This window comes from Poecilia reticulata, chromosome 2, assembly GCF_904066995.2.
Source record: "Poecilia reticulata chromosome 2, P_reticulata-male-v2, whole genome shotgun sequence".
Classification (NCBI taxonomy): Eukaryota; Metazoa; Chordata; class Actinopteri; order Cyprinodontiformes; family Poeciliidae; genus Poecilia; species Poecilia reticulata.
The window spans coordinates 7,624,066-7,648,848 of record NC_088831.1 but is presented as its reverse complement, the minus strand read 5'-3'; the positions used below and the strand labels follow the sequence as shown (position 1 = coordinate 7,648,848).

Genomic DNA, 24,783 nt, shown 5'->3' with positions numbered 1-24,783 from the left:
GTTTCAGTTTAATTGATAATTACCTTAGTGAAATGTTTGGTTGAGCTTCAGCCCCCTATTCTTTTAAGGCTCCCCTCCCATTTTATCCTTTTTGTTTTAGCAGTTGATGAAAGGGTAGCAGCTGAAGAGGACAAGCCTCCGTGATCTTCCCAACTTGCCAGTCATTGGACTTTATCTCCAGTCCTCAAAATGGTGTCGGCTCTCCTAGATTAATGAGCTGTGCCTGGCATTCTTGATTAGCCCCACTTCCTTTTGTTTGTCTACATTTTTATTACCTCGCCTCCTACAGCAGATATATCGTTAGCGCTTTTTTTTTTTGTCTTGTTATTGTGGCCGATGCTGTTTCGCCATCAATCATACAGGAGTGGGCCCAGCGTGAGGGCCCTCCGCTGCTCAGCGTGGGCCCTGTGTTAGCCACGGATGCTAATGAGAGATAATGGTTAGTTATTTGTACTCTTAGTGCTCTGCATTGCCGCGAGTCCAGACCTCTTTATCTGGGCAAACCCTCGACTATTATTCAGCGCACAGACACGTTTCAGCTGTCCGCCGCGTCTGTGCTGAACTCCAGTGGCAGCCCGCAGGGCACCGTGTTGGCGCGTATGCAAGGAGACGCCACTGGTGGTTGATGAGGGCAGAGATGAGGGGGCGGCTGTGATTTGATTACAGCTCAGGCCCCCTGCATCCGCGGCTTGCTTGCGCGCACACACAGCGTGCACGGACAAACCGTTCGTTAACCCCCCATCTTGAGACACGGGCCACCAGCCTGCTGATGAATATTAATATCAATCAGATGAATGGGGGGAAGATGAAAAGGTTGTTGCTTCAGGTGTGACCACATAAAGGAGCGGCGTGGAGTCGGACCACTCCAGGTCACTGCTGAGTCTATTATATTGATGCAGCACTGTTGTATGTGTGACTGGCAGCTGGAGGTTTATTGGTTAAAGCAGATACTCTACCAAATTATTCTTCAAAATCACAAGTTTATAGACGTTTCCTGAATTTTGGGGAGTGTTGCTTTTGAATTGTGACTTTTGGTTGAAAGGTTTGGGTTTCCTCCTACAAGCTTTTCACTTTTGAAATCTACCCACAACTTCTCCATTGGACTGAGATCAGCAGTTTGTGTCCCTGTTTGCACTGCAATATGTTTTTTATGTTTCTGGCTTCCTCTTCACTGAGTGACCTTTCAGCACAGGTTGGTACAGAACACCTTTCACTGGATAATAATACCTACCAGCCATAGCCAGCATCTTCACAAGTTTTTCTTTCATTTGTCATTTAGCAATTAGAAAAAAATTTAATTATTGTAATCCACACATAATTCTGACCTGAAACAAGAGACGTTCGGTTTGATTTAACTTCAGACAGTGAGGAAGACCTTTTAAGTATTCCATGCATTTAAGCGTCTAGGTTCAACTGCACATTTAAGCCATCTGCTGCATCCTGTTTTTATTAATCTTTACAGCAGTCAGGCATAACATTATGACATGTGCTCCCACCAGTAAAATACATATAATTTCTGCTCTTAACAGAAAATGTTTTGGGTTCACAGTATTCACACAGCCATGTGTGATCAAAATAGGATGAGGTGAAATTAATTTTTTTATATATTTTTTTTCCTGGGCTCAGTCAGATACAGGGAGGAAGCTAATCAGTGCAGGAAAAACAGGAAACATAATAGACAACTTGTTGAGCCTCAGAGTGCTGGACTTTCTGTACATTCTCTTGCTTTGCTTCCCTCAATCTGATTGGTGAACGATGTCGACTAGATGAGTTTTGTCGACACCTTTATAGATTCTCTTCGCCCCGATGTGTTAATCATTCAGATCGACCAATGGAGTCCTGAGAAACTTATGACGTTTGACAGGAGAAGTGAACACTTCAGTATATGTTTGCAATATTTTAACTCTTATTTTGTCTCAAAAACCATTATTGGTTGGAATAACTGTCTGTGCTGAGATGTGAAAAGAACCTAAGAAAAACCCGTAGTTTTCAAATGGTGTCAAAATGACTAATGTGGAAGTTTCACCTGGACTTGTATCAGCTAATATCGCTGAAAAAAGTCTATGGGTTATTTTTTTAGAAGGAGGTTGGTTGGTTTTCTGTGTGCCATATTAATTTATTTCCACTCACTAACTTGATTATTTTTAGACCTCTAGATTGTTTACTTTTATCTTGATACCAGAACAATCCAAGTAGTTCATTTCAGTTCATTTTGAGCATATAATTTTCAAGTAAAATTTTCAAAGAAAGGCCTGTGGTTAAAACCCCCTGCCCCCCATTCAGAACATGCAAATAACATTTAATTTCATGGGAAATTTATTATTAAAAAAAAAACCTGGAATGATTTCCTGTCTCCTTTTTAATTAGCCTTTTTAATCACAGCACCTACAAGGCGTCTCCAGTGGCTCCCTCTGGTTGCCCAAATGTAAATGCGATGGTTCAAATCACAGACGATCTCCTTCTGAAATATCTCCGGCTAAACTCTTCATCCAACACTTGAAAGCATTGCTTAAAAAAAAAAAAAAGTTTTACATTTAAAGAAATCCATCAGGTATAAATCAATTCTAACCTTTCTGCTCTTGAAATTAAAAGAAGAAAAAAAAAATCAAATCACGCTTTTTCATATTTCATTTCCAGCAGCTGCAGGTGAACTCTGCTACTTAAATTTTGTCTGCAGTCATTAATTACAAGTCAAATGTCACTCCCCCCCCGACAGGCAACAATGAAGCATTACTTAAATGTGCTAACCTGCTGGAGGGGCAGAAGGGGGAAAAAAAAGAAAAAGTTAGCTGAATGGGATGTGATTGCGAGGCTCAGACGTGCTTGATTAGCCTTTGATGCTCTGTGACATCTCGCTCCCTCGCCCTCTCTCCTTCTCAATCACACGCCACGGCAAGCCGCCGGTTGACTGGCGTCTGAATGGTCCCGTAACTCGGCGCCGACCGCATGAATGGCCGGTGATGAACGGGGGGGAGAGCGGGGCTCGAGTGCGCTGATTAAAAAATGTGACACGAGTGGCAGCCTAATCAGAATCCGTTCCCACTCTTAAGTTCACATTGCAATCCATACGACACATTTGAATATTCATAACAAATCTGTGGCAGGTTTGTCTTTTTTTTTCCACCTTTTTCCCATTGAGTAAAGTTGGATCATCTCTACCAGATTACTCCCTGCGGATCAGATCGGATCCGACTGGAGAGGTTCACCCGACGGGATTTGCTCCCTTGAGCTGATTGGATCAAATCTCATCAGGTCGACCTTGATGCAGCCCTCCCATCTGAGCTCCACAACAGCTCTCCATCTGATTATATTCAATTAACTAACCCCCTCCCTATACCCTCTGCACTCAGCTGCTCTCAAACACACTTTCGGCTAAACCTGGTTTGATTGTAATTACATCGAGCGAACTCAATGAAGGCTTAAGGAGAAAGGATTCTTGCCGTGCCAGTCTGCTTTTTTGTTTAACTTTCATGCGCGTAGGGTTTCTCTCATAAAGTCGCACTTAGGATTTTAATTTCTATACATGATCTATTGCGTTACCTTTTGACTTTGAATAATGGCACCTCTCCAAAGTGATTTGTCAGTTCAGTGAAGCAAACTCCCCGGGTTTCAGTCGGGATAAGGCTACTTTCAGTTTTCTTTTGCATAAATTTGTGCGACCCCCGCCGTCGAAGATTCAAGGCCTTCGTCCTCTGATGTTGTTTTAACGAAGGAGGAACTGAAGGGAGCGGCTTGCTAGTGCCAAAAGGCACTTTTAAATTTATTTTTTAATGTTGGACTCCTTTTGCATAGAAGGCTGAATACAAATGGACGCCAAATGTTTTGTATTTTACGTCATAAAAAAAAAAAAAAAACTATGGATAATTTCCTTCAGCTTCATCATTGCATGCTATTTTTAGTTGGTCTATTACACGACATAAAAATAAAATTAGATAAAAACAGTAGAGCAGTCAAAATAATGATTTTCTGAAGCTGCAGCTTCATGTTGTCAAAATTAGCTTCTCCAGTTAGCTTTGATTTTGGTTGAGCAACCCGCAGAGCAGCTAATCACATCCAGCTAATGATCAATTATAGATCAATTTGTTTAAAGCAGATCTGCTCTCTGAACTCACACCATCTGTTTCCCCAACATAGCATTACCCCAGAGTTCAGCATATAGGTGCATTTATATCAGGGTTTGGTGCTTTTTTTTATTTTAGTTTCTCCCTCTGCTCGCTCTAAATGCTAATAACTCAAATCAGCACAAAGTCACACTCCCTGTCGTGCTTGTTTGTGTGTCACAGTGTGTACTTTTCACCCAAAGCATAAATGCTCGCAAATCCCAAATCCAGCTCATTTAGGTTAAATATTTAACGATTCCCGAAGCCACATCTGCTTCCATTGTGCTGCTCACAATGCCACACTTTAATTCATATACACACATTCATTGTTGGTATTATCATTCAATTTTGCTGCCTCTCGGCCTCATCGCCTAACTGATTGGCCTAATGAATGGAGTTCTGGGGTTCGGTAATGCGTCTGAATTGGTCCCCAGCATTATTGGTGTGCTTGAATCTGACACATACGGATAGAAAAAGTGACAGTTGTTGGCGTATAGGAAAGGTTTGTGTTTGTCTATCACTAGTCGTCATCAGAATGTCAATCTGTGTGCTGGCACCCTATCAAGCTGTGACTTGTAACAATAAGTGATTCCATACGTCTCTTTATTCCCTTTATATCAACTCCAATATAGTTGGAAAGTGAACATGCATATTGGCTAAACTGCAGCAGGTTGCATTTAGGCTACATTTCTAGTCTGAAGTGTATTCTTCTGCTTTCAGCTGAGCTAACCGATGCAGATATATGAGCCTTTTTGCTGCTGACATTTAGTACCTCTGGTTGCCATGGAGAACCTACATCACTCACAGCCTAAAGGTGTTTAGAGAGTGGGAAAAAGCACTTCACCTGAAATTTTTTTTTATTCGTTGCACCCTTCCCCACCTGGTCACACATGCTTTATTATTATTAGATCGATATTGACTTAACGTTAAAGCATGGAGAAGCATTGTCCATCCACATATAAATGTAACTATACAGAAAAATACATACATATACCAAATATAGAGCTGCTTTAAATTGAGAATGAAGTTGGAAAGAAAATTTTGACTATTTCATTTATTTTTTTGCGTTACATCCCAAACATGTCTTGGAAAAGGAGAATAAAAATAAGAGGCGTGTGAGTGTAATGTCAAGGGAAGGCGGATGGAAATATGAAGAGGAGGAGGAGCAGGCGGCGGAGGGGAGAGCCACAGGTGAGAGGGCGCCAGCCTCGCAGCTCCGAGTTAATCACTCCTTCCATTTCTCCGTCAGATCCCGAGAGGAAGGAAGGAGGGAGGGAGCGAGGGAAGGCTATAAGGAGCAGGTGGCTGTGCAACGACCACAGGGAAGGGAAAGCTGATTATTGAGCTCTGGCTGTGACTTTTTGGGGAGGAGATTTGGAACATGTCTTTTCTTCCCGTGTTTGTGTGTACATGTATCAGCCCGCGCGCATTTACAAGAATGAGGTTATGACTTCGAGCGCAGAGGGACCGCCTGGCCCTGTGTATGTTTGTGGGCCAGTGTGTGTCGTTTCGATAGATGTGCAGCAGGAGCCGAGGTGATGTGTTTTCACTGTGGGAATGATGAATGAGCTGGTTTTGATATTCCCGTTGCTGACCTGGGAAATTTGAGGCCTGGAGCTCCCTCGTCACCCACAACCCTCGCTCTCTTCCCCGTCGTCTTCCGCTCGTTCCCTCCCCTCGTCTTCCCCAAAGGCCTTTCAGGCCCCGAGTGATTTATGAAGAGTTTACCCTCTCCCTTTATGAGTGTGCATAAATAATAATGTGGCCTGTCACTGTGCATAGCCTACACTGTTATGCCTCAGCTGGAGTCTTGCTTTGTGTAGTCGTGGCTTTATTGGGGTTTCTGCTTTCAGTCGGAACACACATGCTCCATCACGCTGACTGATGCTGCAGATGTTAGGACTCAGATACCTTTGGAGTGTGTAGTGCCACACACACACCTTGTTCCGCTTTACCAAAAGTAATGCAGTATACTGCCAAAACACACACCCAGACAATTTAACTTTAAAATATTTACATGTTGATGATGGAAAAACCAAGAGGTGTTTCTTAGAATACGCACACTACAGTCTTATTCGTTGACTCATTGCAGTGTGCGCCTGTAGTTTTTGTTATGAATGTGCCAACATAAAAATACATTTTTCCTTCCATTTCTTTTTTTTTAGTTTCAAATATAGCCAGTCACCCTGGAAGTGCACTATAATCCTTTTCTAGAATAGAATAGAAAAATTCGTTATTGTCCCACAGTGGGGAAATATTAAAAATAATTAGAATAAATTTTCATTAAGGGTATACTTTATTGCTCCCAATGGCACCGATATCCTCTCCATGTGGCTTGCAAAGAGCAATCTAATCTGTTGCTTCAAAACAACCATGTGTGGCTTCTTCAGTTTCCTGTATTTTCCTAACAGGTAGTCTCTTTACAAGAGGTTTATACTCAGAGCATAGAAAAAACAGATTGTGATCTGATTTGGCCAGAGTAGATATATGAATCCTTGACATTTGTATAAAATAATTTTATTCTCCACCGGTATAAACTGACTGAACTTTTGTAACTTTTTCCCATCTAAAAAAAAAATCCTTGATAGATCAGAGAGGGTGTAGAAATTTGGCAAGAACCTGCAGCCTCACCTTCACTGCTCTACAATTAGCCAAAGGTTGAATTTTAAAATGCAGATACCTGTCTGTTCCTCTTTTATATTTATATTAGAAACTCATTGCCGTTTCTAATATAATAGCATAGATATTAAGAGCCAAATGTTCTCACACTGTCTGTGCACACACTTCACCCCTTCTCTGTACTCGCACTGTCACTATTCATCACACTCTGCATCCATGGAGAAACACATTCTCTACACATCGTGTTGAACAGCGTCTGATTCATCCGCTGAGTGGGAAAGTGCTGCTGTTGCAAACACGTTCGGCTTTCTTGAGGTTTCACAGGTCTGCAGCTTGGAGCTCGGAAAACGAAAAACGACACCAGATGCGCGAATGCAGTTACAAGCTATTTGGAGAAGGATTTAGCTCAGACCTTGTTCTGTTACGGGTCCTGTGTGATTAAGATTTGAAAAGGTGCTCTCTGCACTCTGGTTTTTTAATGCTGTAGTTTTAGATGGGAACGCTTGTGCGATGTTTAGGTTGCCATTATTTTTTTTCCTGCCAGAATTGTTCTGAATTATGCATCTCTTGTTCAAAGAAAGAAATGAAGAATATTGTGAGAGGAAGAAAACAGAGGGGGTGGGGGGGCGGCAGTCGTAAGATAAATGACAACGGCAGAAAAGCATCTCAATAGACTCTGGGCAGAGAAACACACACACAGAGCGAGAAACACACTCTGCGGTGCTGGTGGATGCCGATGAGAGGGGAGAAGAAAAATGGGTTGATTAGTACCGGCGGATGGAATAGGGAAGTGTGTATGTTTGCTTGTGCATCCGGATGTGTGTGATGCTCATGTAAAGGTTAAGAGACTCGAGTGCATGCAGTTGCGTTTGGCTAAAACAAGGTGGCACTGTTCCTCCTTTCACATGTGCAAAACATCCGACCTAAAGTAGCTGTTTGTTTTGAAAACATCCCACCCTGCATGTTGGCTCCACGCAGGTCTGTCTGCATTTCAGTCATGTTTTTAGTCTGAGCACGTGAATCAATATTTAAAGCCACTCAGCTGGGTCCATCTTTGAGTTGAGTTACACAACAGCATTGTTTCATTCCCTAGCTACTAGAAAAATCATCAACGATAACTTTTCTCTCGTAGAATCAAAGTTATTCAGTCATATGAGTAATAGTGGTAAGAAAATAGCTTTTAGTTTTGCGAGTCTGTGCGAAAGGATAAAAACCTATTTGGTTTTACTTCCACTGAATAAAAGAGTCATGACTCAGGCAGCCTGCAAGTTGTCGGTGTTCTAGATAAGCGCAACACCCGAGGATAGTAAATTATTGCTGCATGAAAATAGGCGTAAAGGAAAATGCAGAAACAACATGTATACAATTTCAGTTTTGTTCTTAAGTGCTTTTTGTTCATTTGTCTGAAATGTTTTATAGTGAGTTGCAGAGATTGTGGCTCTCTGCTCTTACTCAGATCCATTAAAAGCAGATATAATTTTATGTTTTATAAAGTGTACACCGATGTGCCTCTTAGATAGGTCACCCTCAAAAAATGCAGTTTTTCCCATGGTAAACAAAATGTATTTGTTTCTTTACTTGGATAGTCAAATTTTGTAAAGATGGAAGAGATATTTGATATTCAAGTAGATTTTTAGATCACTTGGAATTATAAGCTTTTATTTGTAATCTGTTGGCAAGATGCAAACAATATTTATAGACATTAGAGATGCACAACTTAATTTGACCATAATCAGGTGTAATAAGTGAGCAGAATGTCCATTGTCGAAAAATTTGTTGTTTTTTTCCCTCCTTTTTCAGTGTAGTAATGCCTCAATATTTAAAGTCTATTAAAATCTCCAGCCCTGTGTTACTCAGGCTTTTTGTGTCCTCTGAAGTTTTCTCTTGAAAACTGAAGCCATAGCAAAGTTTTGTTTGTTTCTAAAACGGTTTCACTAAGCAGCATGTTAATGCAAGTTGCTTTTCTTTTGATGCTGCATATATTCCGCTTTACTTTGCATCCCTAGGCATTTCGTCTCTATCTATGCTTCATGCGTGCCTCCGAATTAGATTTTCTTGTGTTTTATTGTAATCTTGGCGGCTGTCCAGCACACAATCTTCGCAGCCAGCCTGATCACATGACAAAAACACACTGTCGTGACTAACAGTTCATAACACGGCTGAGTCCTGCCACACACAGGGTTCACCTGCTCGTATTTTACATGGGGTGTGTTTGTTTGAGAAAACGAGACAACGGGGAGACATTATTCAGCTGCAGCAGACCTACAGTCTGCATGGGTCCATATCAGTGTCTTCCCCCCCCCTAATTGGACACAGTGGGGAAAATAAGGCAATTTGTTTCTGGAGATACTAATCACAGCCAGGAAGAACTGAAAGAACTGTGTGTGTTGAATAAACACACCATGAACCATGAAAGGTGTCGCTCTTCGTACAGGACCGGAGATGCCGCGCTGAAAGGATGAAATTTCAAACCTTCCCGTGTTTTCAATAAGTAAGAAACAAGATCCCTTCACTCCTTTTTATGATCATACACGCACTGATGCATGAGTGAAATATTTGAACTTGGGAAATCAAAAGTAAAACTTTCTATAAGGATATTTTTCATAGCTAAGAAAAATAAAAATATTTCGTTTTTTTTTTTTTTTTTAGGCTTTAAGATTAAAACTGAGGAGTTTAACAAAGTCAAGATTGTCTCATTTCTAATCGTTATTGCCACAGTTTTAATGGCTTTTCCAAGCTTTTTTCCATTAGTTTGCAAAAACTAAAATTATGAGTGTCAGGTTAGTGGTACCTCACTCAAATGATCGTTTAGGTTTTTATGTAACTGTAAATCACTTACTTTTAAAGTTATGTACTTTTTTGTTTAAAAAATGGCAACTTGGAATATGTTTCTTCAAATAAATACAACAATCAACAATTAATTTAAAGTGACAGAAAAATAAATATATGCGGTGTTAGTTGTCCTGATGCCTTCTTGACAGATTTCACATATTAATTTTAATATTTTTCTTGAAGTCCAGACCTTCATCAGTACTTTGGTGGAATGTGCTTTACCTTAAATACGTAAAATTGTTTGCATTATGTGAAAAGCACATTATCACAATAATCAAACTTAATGTGACATTTGCTTGTTTGGAGTTCACTGATAAGAAAGGACTTCCTGCTTGCTCTTTCAGAAGCGCCACATGAATAAAATAAAATATATATTTAGTAGAGATGTGCCGATCAGGTTTTTTCCTGCCTATACCGATTCCGATCACCGATACCGATCACGTAATTATTTTTTTAATCAAAAGCACTACCGGTTACATTATGTGGAAAAAGGAACCATGAATTCACCTCAATTTAGACAAAAATTTGTTTTTAATAACTTTTTCCAAGAAAAAACAGACATTGTGCAAATTGTACTGCTGTGGGTAATAACAGACTGAAAACATATGAAGGCTCTGAAGAGGCTAAATAATGTAAAGAGTCAAAATAAAACCTCTCAACATTGCCAAAACATTCAAGTATAAAACTTAACATTCAAAGGCAAATACAGGATCCATTACAATAAACAATCCTGAGTTACTGAATGAAAACTTCCTGATAGCATGGCGGCTAGCTGATTACTGCTAGCTCTGAGTGGCTGTTTCTGACTGAGCGGAGTAATTATGCAGAAAAGGGAGGAGGCAGAGGAGATCGATTATTTTTTTCAGAGATTATCTGTCTCATGTTTGGACAGCGAAGGTTTTAATACGTATGTGAAATGTATTTTTTAAGTTAGATGCTGCAGCTTTAAGCAGGTTCGATGTGAGAGTCACTACCAGGTGGAGCAGAAGCGGCGCTCCGTCTGTGAAATATTACTACCTGTAGCGAGTAGCAGCGGTTCAACAGCGAGAACAGAACCAGCGTCTTACATCGCAGCTCGAAGACTTAATTAATTTTGCGGGGTATTTGCTTTCTGACCGTCATGCTAATCCGGGTGAGTGTTTGTAGCTGTGCGCTGCTTTACCTGCTATCTGATCCTCCATATGTCTTTTTTTACTGCAGTGAGCCTCGATGTAGCCAAACTCCGTCAAGTATGGCATTGTTTTTATGCCATATTAGATTCGTCGTGTTGATGCATTTTGACGTGCTTCAATTTTCCGCCGCAACACGCAAACTTCCCCATTCACTCAGTGCGTTATAGTTCCACATCGCTTAGGATTTGTTGCTGCGCGTTTGTGCAGTGTGAAGGAAAGAGGAGACCAGCTGCACAGGCAGGCTGCGAAATGAGATGCAGGTGATCGGTTTGTGTGATCGGCAACAAGAGACTGTGATTGGCGATCACCGATCATACACTTTTTCACGGAAATCGGCCGATTATGATCGGTGGCCGATTGATCGGTACACCTCTAATATTTAGTATTACTACACATTAAGAGAAGTAGTTCAACAAATTTAATGTTATTCTGTTAAATTAAAGCAAGTTTGTTGATGTAGTTTTAGTGTATTTTGAGACCAAATCCTAACAAAAATATTGACATATTCGTGCTACAAACGTGTATTTTAATAATATCAAGACTTTATTTTAAGCTTTACACTAACTCACTGTTTAGGGTGTCAACTTAAACACTTGTCGAATTTGCTCTATTTCTTTTGGTCTTCATTTGAAAATGTATTTCTGTGTTTGATGTAAAGCCCATTTTCTTCTAATTTAGTGAAAATCACTCACTTTCAGCAGGTGGTGTTTCTTTTATATACAAAACACCAAGCACAGAAACTATGGTCTTGGGAAATCCTTTGTCTGTAATTTACATAAAACATTCGCAATAATAACGATAACAACAACACTTTCAGATTTGGTAAAGAAGCCTTAAGGAATTTTCCGGTTCATTGGTGGGAAAAGGATTGATGTAGGGTTTAATTAAATAGTTGATTAGATATCAGTAGGAGTTTATTAAAGATGTTTTAGAGCTTGAATATAGTGGGCTTCAACCGAGTTTAACTATTGGGCATTTTTTAACAGGTAAAAAATATATATTTATATAAAAACATGAATGTATAATCTTCCTTCTTCCTAGGGATACACATACTTTTGTAAAGCACTATATGTGAATTTTCAAAATGGTGTTCAAGATAAAGGCTGAGCTGCAACAGCAGCACAATTGGTCCATTTTGCTGGAGTTTGACTTTGAAATGACGTAGCAGAGGAGTCATTTTGTCAATACTTAGCGTTTGATTGAATGATGAGTGAAAGCAGCAGCGTAGCGCACATTAGCATCGCTCCCTGCCTGTGTGAGCCATAAAAACATAAGCTAGCAAAAAGCAGATGATAATTCCCCCGCCCCCCTCACATTAAAATAAGTTGCTGCTCAAAACAACCAAATCGTCTTTTGCGGGAAGGTCACAGCTGCGTCTCTCATCATGCCGCCGCTTCGAGATGCCTCGTTTGATTGATGCCGTCAGTAAGTTTGGAGAAGGAGACGGAGGCTCGGGAAGGGAGCGAGATAAGCAGAGAAAGAGGAAGGCAGATAAAGAGGAGCGAAGGCTCAAGATGCATCCATCAACTGGCACAATCAGATTGTTTTCCTGGCACTCCGTTTTTCTCTCTCCTTTGCATCCGCCTGTCTCTCAATTCCTCATCTGGCGTATACACATGAATACAGCTGACGAATCTTCGGTGTGCGGCGCTGGCCAGGTGTCGAAAGGATATTGAATCACGAGAGGTTTTAGGTGGGAGGTGGCATAGCGCCGTGATGGATGGCGCCCACCGTTGACACTCACACACACACGACTGCCATAGTTTGAGACCCTTTTCACAGTTACATCAGACAAGGGCCGTTATGACTTGAAGCAGTGTATCTTTACTTCCGGGGTAATTTTGTCTCTGTAAACTGAAAAATTCACGGATACTCATTACCTTAAGGATATAATGAAAGGTAAGGTTAAGAACAACCGTATTTAAGTGTTAGATAGCCTTACATAAGGCTTATAATGAAGGTAACACAGGCTTTAAGAGTCTAGATTAGCTATATTTGCCTACTATCAAAATGACTGAGTGTATACATAATGAGCATTCATGATTAAATTTTTATTTTCCCTTCGGTGCATCCTGGAGGGAATGGTGCACCACGTGACTACTCTGTTGTTTATGGTGCTTTAACTTCCATTACTTTTATTACATTAAAGAAATGTAATAAAGAAAGTAGATTTTTGATGTCGGTTTTATTTTGAAGATTCGACAGGGAAGTGTCACTTTTTTCCCTTTTGGAACTCAAAAAATCTGCTCCCAAATACAGTTTTCATAACAACGATTACTCCTTGTAAGTAATCACCGTTAAGTGTGTGATCGAAAAAACATGCGCAAAAAACAACAAAAAAACGGAACGTGCTTAATGTGCCCCTGTCTGGGCAACAAGCCGAGTGCAATAAAACGCAGCCTGCAGTTATAAAAATAAAATTGCAGCCTTTTGAAAAGTTAAAGTACTAGGGCGAGCTAACAAATTACTATTGCTACAACTAATGGCTAGAGAAGACAAAAACGCGTACCTTCATACCTCCATGTTTACGCATCCTCCGGAGCGTAAACATCCTCCAGAGATAAAGATGCACTGCATCGAGTCAGAATGGAAGTTGTGCGACGTCATGTGAAAAGGGTCTGTTGACGCGCTCAGCTCTTCTGTTGTTTCATTTTCATCCCTTGTTCCACTTGGGTTATTGCATTTCATTAAGTGGTCATTTCCGTCGCCGGGCTTGGCTAATGAGAGCGTCACGCCGCCGCGCGCTTATTTATCAAAGCATGTAGCCGCAGCAAGCGCACACAAACATTTCCTCGGCCTGCCATCGTGTCCCCCTCTCAATTAGGCTGGTTTGTCGTTCTCCTGCCCTCCATCCCCCGCTCCGCTTAGCCCATCCCGTCTCTTCCTGTCATCTCATGGCGGCGGCCGTGTCATTGTGTTTGACAGCTTCTCATTCTCTTGTCAGATCTCATTCGGCTGCTAATTTCATAGGTACACACCTCGGCACACGTTAATTCCTCTGACCCGCCCCATCTGCAGGATCTCTGGTCAGATTTTCTTCTTTGTTCACAAACCTTCTGCAGAAACTTCTTCTGGAGGGAGTTGAGCTGTGAATTCTGCTCTGTTTGCTTTTCTCACGCATTTATGTTGTCACATTGGCAGATTTGGCAGAGTGAAGCAGGTTGCATTGTTGTTGCTGGCAAGATATATGACACGAAGGCCTCACAGTGTTTATGGCTCTTTGATGATGCTACATAATCAGGCTGTGCATTTCCAGCTTCTTTAGTTGGCAAGAACCAGATCCTTATTTTATTCATTTATAAATGTAAACTCAGGATGTCTTTATTCTTAGTCTTTAATTCATGTATCTAAAATTAAAGCCTTACGTTTTGTGACTCCAGGTGGTTCAAGCTACCGCTAGCTAGCTGCCAAGTGCAAATTTATCACCAGTTGGCTGGACGACGTTTGTCTTCACCATTGGCTCACTTCATTTTGCAACCACAATTCTACATCGTACAATTGATGGTTTGTGTCTCTTCCAGCTGGTGGCCGTGTTCGATGATGACCAGCGCAGCGGTACGGAAAGCCCCAGAGACTCCATCTCCAATGGCTACTCCAGCGACGGCGCAAGTCCTGAAGCCATGCAGTACTTCCCCCACCTGGAGTACGAGGATCTGAGCAGAGGGGAGATCGAGGTCAACGAGGCCGTCCTCAAAGCCAGTACGTCGCATTTTCTTAAAAACACCCAAAGAACCAAAGCTAATCCCAATCGACACCTTCAGGTGTCGTATGAATGTGAGAAAGTGTGTTCTGGTGAAGTGTGTGCATGTGTGGGTGCGTGACTTAATACATTTCAGCTGTACAAGCTGTGAAAAGAGAGAATTTATTGCCTGTAACTCAATTGTGTGTGAAAACAGATGCAGTGTTGACGCAGCCTTCTCTCCTATGATCCTCACTCAGCTTTTTTTTTTCCCTCCTTAGTTTGCTCCTGCTTTCACACATTGCTGAAGCTGAGAAGCACGAACAGAACAGGGTTCAGCTTTTATGCGTTAGCTAGTGAGAATAGAAGCGAGTTCTATACCATTTTTTTTAGAGCTTTGGAAGTAAATTGAAGGAAAAATATACTTATTTTTTAAGCTTGATGAGCACAGAATGCTATTTCAATACCGATCTTTAGCAAATGTGACAACATTGACATTTGTTTCAACGTGTAATAACTTAAGACTGTAGAAATTGGCTTTGGTCTCTGCCCAGCTCATTTGAAAATTAATCTACTGATTAAGGTAAGATATTTACTGGTCATAACCTCTCAACAGAACCCCACTTTGCACAAATCTATGCTGTTTAATGTACTTGACTTTTAGATGTGATAAATGTTAACACCCTAGTGATTTTTTTTTTCCCTTTCACACTCACTGGCCACTTTATTAGGTGCATCTTCCTAGTACTAATTGGATTCCTTTAGCGACATCTCAAACATCCTCTTCTAGATTGAGATTGTGGAGCAGCATTCCCACATTTCACTAAGTGGTTGACACTATTTAGTGATAGAGGGATGAATCCATGCTTTAAATATTGTTTGCACCAAATTTTGACTCAAATGTTTTTTTTAAAGGTTTCTTAGGCTCTAGAGGCTTTTTTAATTTGTAGCTGGACAGGAAGAAGATCAGATCAGACAGAGAAGGGAACAATATGCAGTAAATGGCCAGAGGCCATGAATCAAATGCACTGAGAACTGTAGCCTCCATGCAGTGAGTCTGCTCTACCACAGAGCCACGCGGCGCCCAGGGATCTCATTTTTAAGAGGCAACTGAATGTTGCAGCTGAAATCAAGAGTCATTAGATCAGTCCATGTTTGATTTGTCGTGTTGTGGTTTCAGAGATGGTGTTTGACATAGTTTGGTTCTAACGAGTTTCTATTTGAGTTATTTTTCTGTCATTTGAAACCAGCATACCCATTCTCTTCTGACTTCTGACATCAGCAAGGCATTTTTCACCACATAACAATACAATGGAGTCTGGGGTATGATCCTTGCTCTATTATCAATGGAAGAGATTGTTTGAATTTCCTCCCCTTCTGTATCCATGAAATTTCCTCTTCAACTTTGGGATTTGGGGTCATAGTTCAGGAATTATTTGAGCTTTTGAGATGCTAATTAACTGCCGAGACATAATATTGGCATAATTAATTGAACAGTGCTGCTTATAAATTGAACAGGTGTGCCTAATTGGGTAGCTGGTGAATGGAGATATTCTTAAATATAATTGGAAAAAAGTTATAGAATTACTGAGGTAATAACAGGACACTAATTCTGGAGAGAAAAAAAAAACTTCCTCTTTGAGTTCTTGTTAGAGACATGGCACCATATTTGGGACTCCTATGATGTCTGCAGAAGTTTGGGAAGGTAATTAATTTAATTAAATTTTAGGTCTGAATAACTAGTAAAACCTATTATTATTATATTAAAACCTGGCTAACACCTGGAGTTTTTCTGTCTTTCATCATCAAAGGGCTTTTTGCAGTCTTCCACCTGATTGTTTTCTTTGCACACACATCCAGATCTTTTGATGTCGCTGAGATCAGAAGTCATTTTTTTATGCATAATGAGCCATAATCAGAACTTTGCTGCTCGTGCCGTTGTTTTTGTGTTGCTTTTTCTTTGCAACACGAACACGTCAGGCTTATCCACACTTTCAAATGTCGTCTCTAAGCTTTGTTACACAGTTAACATGACAAAAAAGGTGTCAAATTTTAGATTTTTATCAAACTAAATTGCATTGGTAGAATTGTAGACTTTCACTCACGCTTTGTTTTGCTCTGTGGCATCACTTCGCTGTTGTTGTTTTTTGTAAACCTCTAAGTAAAACGTATTTCCTCGTGTCATTAGTTACATTTTTTGTTTCTCTAGCTAGATTTAATTTATCTGGTAGTGACTCATCCAGATTCTCATTAGGGAATCTCCCAAAGTTGAGCTGTTGCAAATTACTTTTTCATCCGTTTATTTCCTTCTGACTATCCGTTGTAGAGTTGCAGGGGCAACAGCTTTAGTTTTCAGGGATTCCAAGTAGTTCCTTGGTTGGAAGCGATTTTTAAATAAATAAGGCCATGATATAAAGTCCATCATTTGAATACGTCCAGGATTCTGCTCTACTGTAGTTCTTTGACGTTCTTCAGTTTATATGAACAGAGCTGCCACTTTTTCTGCTACTTCAGACATACAACAATGACCACAGCTCTCATTGTAAACCATAGATGTTACTGAAGAGCAAATGAACTCAAGTGAGAAGGGAAAAACGATTAGATAAGCCTGGTTCTGATTTAATAAAAGGCTATCTGATCGTTTTTGAAGCCTTTCTGTTCACCTCAGTCCATCTGTTGACCTCAGTGAGCTGTGGTAAAGCCACACACACAGCTGCCCTTTTGCCACTCCTCACCGTGTGCCCACTGTCCCCTCATGCCCCATCATCTGCCTCTTTTCCACCCAGAAACTGCACCCCCACTTCACTATTCAGCTTCCACCACCTGCCATCCAACCCAGCACCCATACCCTTCGACCTTGACCCCCATCGAACCCATACCCAGCGCCCCTGCCTCGCTAGCTCTAACTAGATTATCACTGTAGCCTGTTAGCATAACCAAGATCCAGCCAAGCATGAATGGACCGAACCCTGTCGCGCCAACCACACACACCCAGTCTTTAACCCACTGGGACCTCTTCCTGCACCCCCCTCCCCAACCTGCTCTTCAGCCCCGTTGAACCTTGACTAATTCAGTTATGATGTGACCCTGTGACGCCCCTCCAACAGAGCCAGACTGACGCAATAAAAGCTGCTTTTGTCATGACGACATGCATGCGTGGGTGCACACACACACGCATTTGGATGAGACGACAAAAGATTGAGCTTCGAAGTTAAACAGCCATTACCACCCAAAACTGTCAATAGAGTGTGTGGGCACAGAAAGAATATTGTAGAGAAACTTGTAGCCTGGAGGATTTCACACGTTTCTTCATTTGAATTTTAAAAACAAGAAAATATGAAGCTTGTATTCCACCAAGTTTAGTTTTCTTTTTCTAATTAAGAAGTAAGATTGTAAAAGAAAACCAACCTTCAGTGTGAAAAACTATGAAAGTTTCAGAATTAAACACCCAAATTTGTCATGTTACCACAATGTATTTCAAAGTATTTTGGTCTTATTTAATAAAATAAAAACAACCCCGGTTTCAACTAAGCACTATTTAATCTACTCAAATCCATCCTAGTCTGAAACATTTCACCAAACCGAATCGGGGAAAATCAAGACTACAGATGTGCAATGCTGGTAGAAAAATATTCCAAAAGACCTGCAGCTGTAATAACAGTGAAGCACATTTAAAATATAACTAAAATACAGCGAACCCCTGGTATTCATGGGGACCACAACCACCTGTGAAAAGCCCATAATCTGTTTATTTAATCCTTTCTAAAAATACTCATGACTGCCTATTTTATAGTTCAAACACCAAATATACCTCAGTATACAGGGGAGACTGGTCTTAGCATTACTGCAGAAGCTAACATCTATTTTCTTTGCTGTTGGGGGTACAATCGGTGTCAAAGACAATAAGTGGCACTTCTGAATTGATTGCTTTAAAAATGCCAGCCAATAGTTTGTCAATTAGCATTGCGCCTTATTTTAACTTCCCAAATTGCATTTATTTTTGAATATCTTCGATGTGCTATATTGTAACACCTTCAAATCCTTCAAATAAGTTAGTTGTGTAGCATGAATTGGTAAATCAGAACTGGGAATACATGGGGGGGGGTCTACTTTACAAAATCAGGCCAAGCACCTAACCTCGATTTTTTTTTCCACTAAAAATGCCATTATTTGGTATGTCAAACTGGTAAATACGGGATGTGATAGTTGGAAAAAAAATATTCAGTTGCATTATGGATGAGTAAAAAAAGCAAACCAACCTTTAAGCTTTCAAGTTACAATATTACAGCTTTTGGAGAAAAGGATGACGGCTCAATCTTTAAGGCTTCTAGCATCATGTACATGAAACCACTTGGATGCATGTTTGATTCTTGTTAAATTAATAATGTACCGTAGAGCATAATATGGAGTGCATGTAATGAGAGTGAGTGGTGGACAGGGCAAGAAGTAATTCAGTAATCAGTCGGGCATCAAAGTGTTTGTGTGTCAGGTCGGGCAAGCTGTTTGAACAGCGTGATTGGACTTCACACTTGCCCCTGTGGGATGATTAGTCCTGCATTGATCCACGGCTGCACCAACACACACACACACACACACACACACACACACACACTTACACTTCTAGGAAGTGAGCGCTTATCGCATCATCCCATGAGCAGCCAAAGCTGGGGCCGCTCAATCGATCGTCAGGAAAGCAAGACCACCCCAGCCTGAAGCACGAAAACACACTTGCAACACTCACAAAAAGGACACGTAAAAACAAGCGAGTTGTCGTCTGTTTGCAGCGGATGTATCAAATGCTCGCTTTCTCACGCAAACGAAACAAACACGCGCCGACTAATGTGCTGACTCACACACAAATCTGAGACACGAGAGATCCTTGTTCTGGTGAATTTGTCCTGTAGGGTTGCACCACTTTCCCACTTCTGTAGTGGAGAGGAAGTCATTAAAATAAACTCCTTTTTTTGTCCTCACAACAGCCAGGCTTGCTCAGAAACTCGGTGTCGCACATGGAGAATCAGAGCAGGATGAACGTAAACATGGAAAAGTTAACACGGTGTCCTCGTTCCCCGCTTTATTATCACAGATCTCGGTGGAAAGATAAAGGGAGAACACGACAAGGGCGTGCTTCTGTGGGATATTGTATCCTTTCCTTGAAGTGGGCACAGAGATGAGACTTACAGGGTGGGGTCTGTCTGTGGGTTCTCTGATTATAGGTGCATAGTCCTTCAAACTAGTAAACCTTCAATATATTATGGATCTACTTTTAGGTTTCCACTTTCCCCTCCCACCTCTTTAGGGGTTGGAAAAAACTACAAAGGTGGTGAGGGATATTTTTTTGTTTGTTCCGCTGGGATCACTTCAAGCATAGCAATCATTACTGCTTCAGCTGAAGACTGCAGATGTTGCTTTCAGACTGACTTTTGATCATATCTTTTTATTTTATTAAATGTAGGATCTTTCTTCACATTTCCATCCATCAATCTGTACATTTCTATGTCACACCTCTGTTTGCCATCCATCCGTCCATCCGACTGCCCGTCGTTTTTCCCCACCTAATTTCCTTTCTTTTATGGGTGCTTTCCTGCCTACTTTCCTTCCTTTAATATCTTCCTGCTGTCCTGCAAAAAGATTAAACTTTTTGCATTTATATGCTAAATATTTATAAATTTGCGTCAGGAAAAAAAAAATCTGCCTTCTTAACGTGGAAAATGTTTAGAAACTCTGGATCTGGTTTATTGTTGTAATTAACCCAACTTTAGGTATTTTGGCATATCAACCACGCTCATAAACAAAATGGTTGTGTTTGCCAGTTTTTTCACGCTTTGGGATGTATAAAAAGGAACATGGCAAGAGAACCTGGCGACTGCTCCATTAACGTTTTTGTGTAATGTGCTGTTTGTGCCAAATTACACAGTAGAGTGAGATTGAAGAACCATATAAGCAGATGCACTAATAATTTTATAATCTACGAGGCTCAAGTTTATCACCAGAAATGATGAAACCCATCTGTCATGTTTAATTTACTTCTCCTAAAACTGGAAGCATTTATTTTCAACAAGTTTGCTTAATGAACAACTTGTCATTTTATGAACTGCAGTCATATTTATTTTAAAGTGGACAATAACTTTTAGTAGTATTTGTTACAGAATTATTTGGAGGTGTTGAAGGAAATAAATTAATACATTTTCCAGATTTGGTAATCCATTTTATTTCACTTTTGTGAATAACCCTTGCTTCATGTTTTACAGACATCTTATTTTTTGTTTAGTTAGCTGCAGTCTGAAACTTTACCACTAGATGGTGCTAAAGCTGGTACATAAATCATAACTTCCTGTGACAGACACACATGTTCCGTCAGTATTGACAGATTTATTATCTGACCGTATGATACAGTTAATTTTGGGTTTTATTAAAATGTGGACAATATTTTATTAAATCAGGATTTAAATGGTTGCTTCATTTAAAAAGAAAACCTCCATGTTTTGTATGTTTCAAAGCCATGACATGTGCAGCAACAGTTTATGCATTTTTCCTGACCTCTGACCCAGGTGTCAGAATTTATTTTGGTTTAGCTAAAAGCTCTATTTAGACATGTTTTCAGTCAATTTTGATTAAGAATTCCTGCAGGATAATCTTATTTATGGTTTTCTAAACGGTAGCTGCTCTAAAAGAGTCACATGTCACTCTCATCAATATCCCTGGGTCCTTAGTGGCACCGCTTGACCTGTCTGAGGCTAGCACAGGTCAGAGGTCAATGCTGGTGACCCTCAGGTTCCTTCACATGGCCGGACTGGTACTCCGGGACTCTTTAAGTGGTGGGAGGATTAATGGGGCCCAATTTGACTTTGTGGATAAACGAGGGAGGATTTATGGGGCTGACGGCTGGGTAATGGACCCTGACTGTGACCATGGAGCGGCCTCGGCCACTTCACAAAGTCGTACCGTTGACATTGTGTTGAAGAACCGCAGCCTGAGTGGATGGTTCATGGATGTGGGTTCTCTGTGTTGCAATCTATTTGTAGCGCTCTTTTAGAAAATCCAAACTCTACTGGATCCAGTCAGCTAAGATGCTGCCCAGTTGGCCTTGCAGCTGTAAAAGGTGTTTTTTGTATCTAATCAACCTTAGTTTGAATTCCTTGAAGGTTATTATGTAAAAGGCATACTTTTTTTTCTACATCTCTTCTGAGACAAGTTTGTGAACTGAGACAAGTTCACAAAATTTTCAACATTGGTGTCAGTAGTTTTCATTTGTACAAACGTGCTGATTGATAGAGGTACACAGAGGAGGAAGAGGAATGCAATAAAGTTTCACAGCATTCCATATCCAATCTTATTTCTACAGTCTGCTATTTTAGACTGACGGTTTAGACTGGATGTTTAGCTTCCACAGCTCTGAGGGTTGATATGACCTGTTTCTACAGCAGTATCTTCTTTTAAAATACTTAATTCCAAAAACAAAACAAGTATTTCCTTTTGTCTATTTATAACAAGACGAGAGAATGCTTTCATGCACACCTGGTTTAGTTAAATTCCAACTCATTTTTGATTAAAGTAGTGAAAAAAAGGAAATAAAAAGCCTCTAAAAGAGAAGAGTTGTCTAAATGTTACGGATTATCCACAGTTAAAGCTATTTTAAGACTCCTTAGGTCAGTTGTATCCAAACCTTTTAAACCACGGGCCAAAATTGGGCCAAAATTGGCAAGCTTAAAGTCCTCAGGGCCCACATTTAAAACTGTCATTTTATTGTGTTGTGATATATAAATTTGCCATTAAAAACAACAAAAATGTCCATCTACACCATTAGTTGAATGACCAAACTTGAGCTGTAGTTAGGAACCGCACAGAAGTTTTACAACATTTATAAATGGTGCTTGAGCCACTTTTTGAATACCCCTGGTTTATGTTGTAACAAACATATTTCATCGCAGTTCAACAATACAATATATACTATTCTGTCTCTCAATGCTGCCTTAAAAGAACATTAAATATATTTTTATTTGTCAAGAACCTTTTTCTGAGGCTCCTGATATCCTCAGGCAAACAGTATATTTGTTCTAATCAAAGGAAAGCAACATTTTGAGTTATTTGGTGAGACAGCTGTGGTAGTGAGTCAGTTCAAAGTTGCTCAACTGACAGAGGGTGAGACTGTTTGTGGCAACTAATCCACCAGGCAACAAATGGTTTATAATTAGAAAAAGAATGACCAGACAAATGGCAACATGACATAGAATTGGCTGAACATGTGGTTTAGTTAGTTTGGAGCTGAAAGGATATTTGTGTTTGTGTCAGAAATGGTTGGAATGATCATTTTTCATCCGTCTACCACCACTAACCACAGTCACACACACACTCGCACACACACACACACACACACACACACACACACACAGAGTGACCCCTGTTAGTTCCTTCTTTCTGACTTGTTTCCCCCTCTGCTCTCTTATTCTGACCACGTTAGACCAGGACCCTGTCGCTGACCCTCCAAAGAGAGATTGATTACAGGAAAAGAAGAGAATTTGCTTTCCCTTTCTGTGTCTCAGTTTTCTCCTCTTTCACTCTGCTCTTTTCTGTAGCTTTTTGTTTATCCCACTCTGCTCACCCACCTCTCCCTCCAGTCTCTCTCACCCCATCGTTATTTTTCTCCTCTGTCAAGTAAAATTTGAAACACCCCACTATAGATTTTTCTTCCTCAAATACTAGCCTGCTCCCTTTGGGGGTGGATAATAAAAGCAAGGCACAACACATGGGTCTAAATTAGATTGCTTTGAGTTTGTTTTATTGTGGATTCGGACCTGCCCATGTTTGCGCTCCTTCAGTCGGCTCTAGTTAGATGTGGAGAAGGGCTGCGGCGAGGGCGCACACATGAACGTGTGCACTGGGGGGGATGTGATGCAAAATGATAGAATGCCCTGTGACACAGAGGGGCTCTGTGGTTGTTTCTAGGGTGGAGTTATTCTCAAATAAATGTGACAAAGAAGGTTATAGGTTTAAAGCTGATGCAGGTTTATGCATTTCTCTGGTCACTCAACAAAAGTGTTCTTTTTCTTATTACTATTTCTAAGGTTTTTGTTTAACTTCTTGGTAAAGAGAAACTATTTTCTGACTCTTTTTCTGAAAAGGCATCCACCAGTAGGGAAAATCTAAAACTAAACTTTGCCATATAGTTTTTGGCATTATTCTAGATGCAGGTGGTTAACATGTCGAAAGTCTGACTCCTAGCGTTTACTTTGTCCTCACAGACACACCTCTGTTGGTGAGGAGCAGCAGCGACTCCGTTCTGGCACCTGCTCATGGGACAACCCCTCCACCTTCACCTCCACCTGATGACCAAAGCATGAAGTCTCCACCCGAGCCAGTAAGTGTTTCAGTAGCATCTTTATGATGGAAAAAATATATCGCACATATGTAACAAAATTGTTTATTTTTGCCATTTTTGCCTTTCTTTACATTAATAGGGGAAATTTTAAGACAATTAGGTCATTTCCAGCTAGTTTAAATCAGGGCTGGAACTGATGATTATTTTGATAATCAATTTTTCTGACAATCAATTAATCAAATTTATTTAAAAATTGGCCCATTCTGCATATTTATTTAACCACACAAGCCTTTTATAAAGAGCATTAGAAGTACATTAGAAGATGCAAGTAAAGAAACTTTTTTTTTTATGAGAAAATAAAAATTTTCCAATAACGTAATATTACTTTAGTGTATGCTGCATCACTTGTAGCAAAGCTTCTGCTTATCATCAATATAGTTTTTGATTAAGTAACTGATTAATTTTTTGTTTTTTTCTGAATTGGAGCCAAGTGAAGCTAAAGCTAAAACTACATATTTACAGATAAACGTTTTCATTTTATATCCTAAATGCAAAATGGATATACATATATACATTTTTGTACAGTTTTGACTTAATTGCTGCTCTGAGTATGCTGTTTTCTCAGCAAATGATTTTTTTTTTTGTCTGTATCGTCAAGTTAATAATTAATCGATTGCTAAAGTAGTTGATGATCAATTCAATAATCAGTAAATCATGATCAATTGAATTAATCGCTTCAGCCCTAATTTAAACAAAGCTAGCTGCCATCTTTTAACTCTGCCCTGAGCTTCAGGCTGGATTCAGAAAGGGTCACTTTTTGAAGTGCTGGCCTCCTTTCTGTGGCAGAAAGCCATTAAGGATGGTTTTGTCTGCTGCCTTTTCTCATCCTATGTGTGTTGAAGCACTATGAGGTCAGGGTAGAGTGTATATGTGTGTGTGTGTGACTGAGGGGATAGCTCAGGTTGTTCGCTCCCGCTGCGTTTGGCTCAGCGGTGACTAAGCAGAACACGGGCGACGAGTAAACACAATGACAGGGAACATGTTTCCTGTCCAGCAGACTCA

General features: G+C 40.3%; 1 protein-coding gene across 2 annotated transcripts in view; it reads left to right on the top strand.

The window, feature by feature from the left end:
• The window catches only part of pard3ba (par-3 family cell polarity regulator beta a), a 129,781-nt gene that overhangs the window by 10,444 nt on the left and 94,554 nt on the right, over nt 1-24,783 (top strand). For both annotated transcript variants that reach the window (XM_081616616.1, XM_081616621.1), the window contains exons 3-4: nt 14,245-14,422; nt 23,645-23,760. In XM_081616616.1, coding sequence (XP_081472742.1) covers nt 14,245-14,422; nt 23,645-23,760 — 294 coding nt within the window. The remainder of the gene's footprint in view (nt 1-14,244; nt 14,423-23,644; nt 23,761-24,783) is intronic.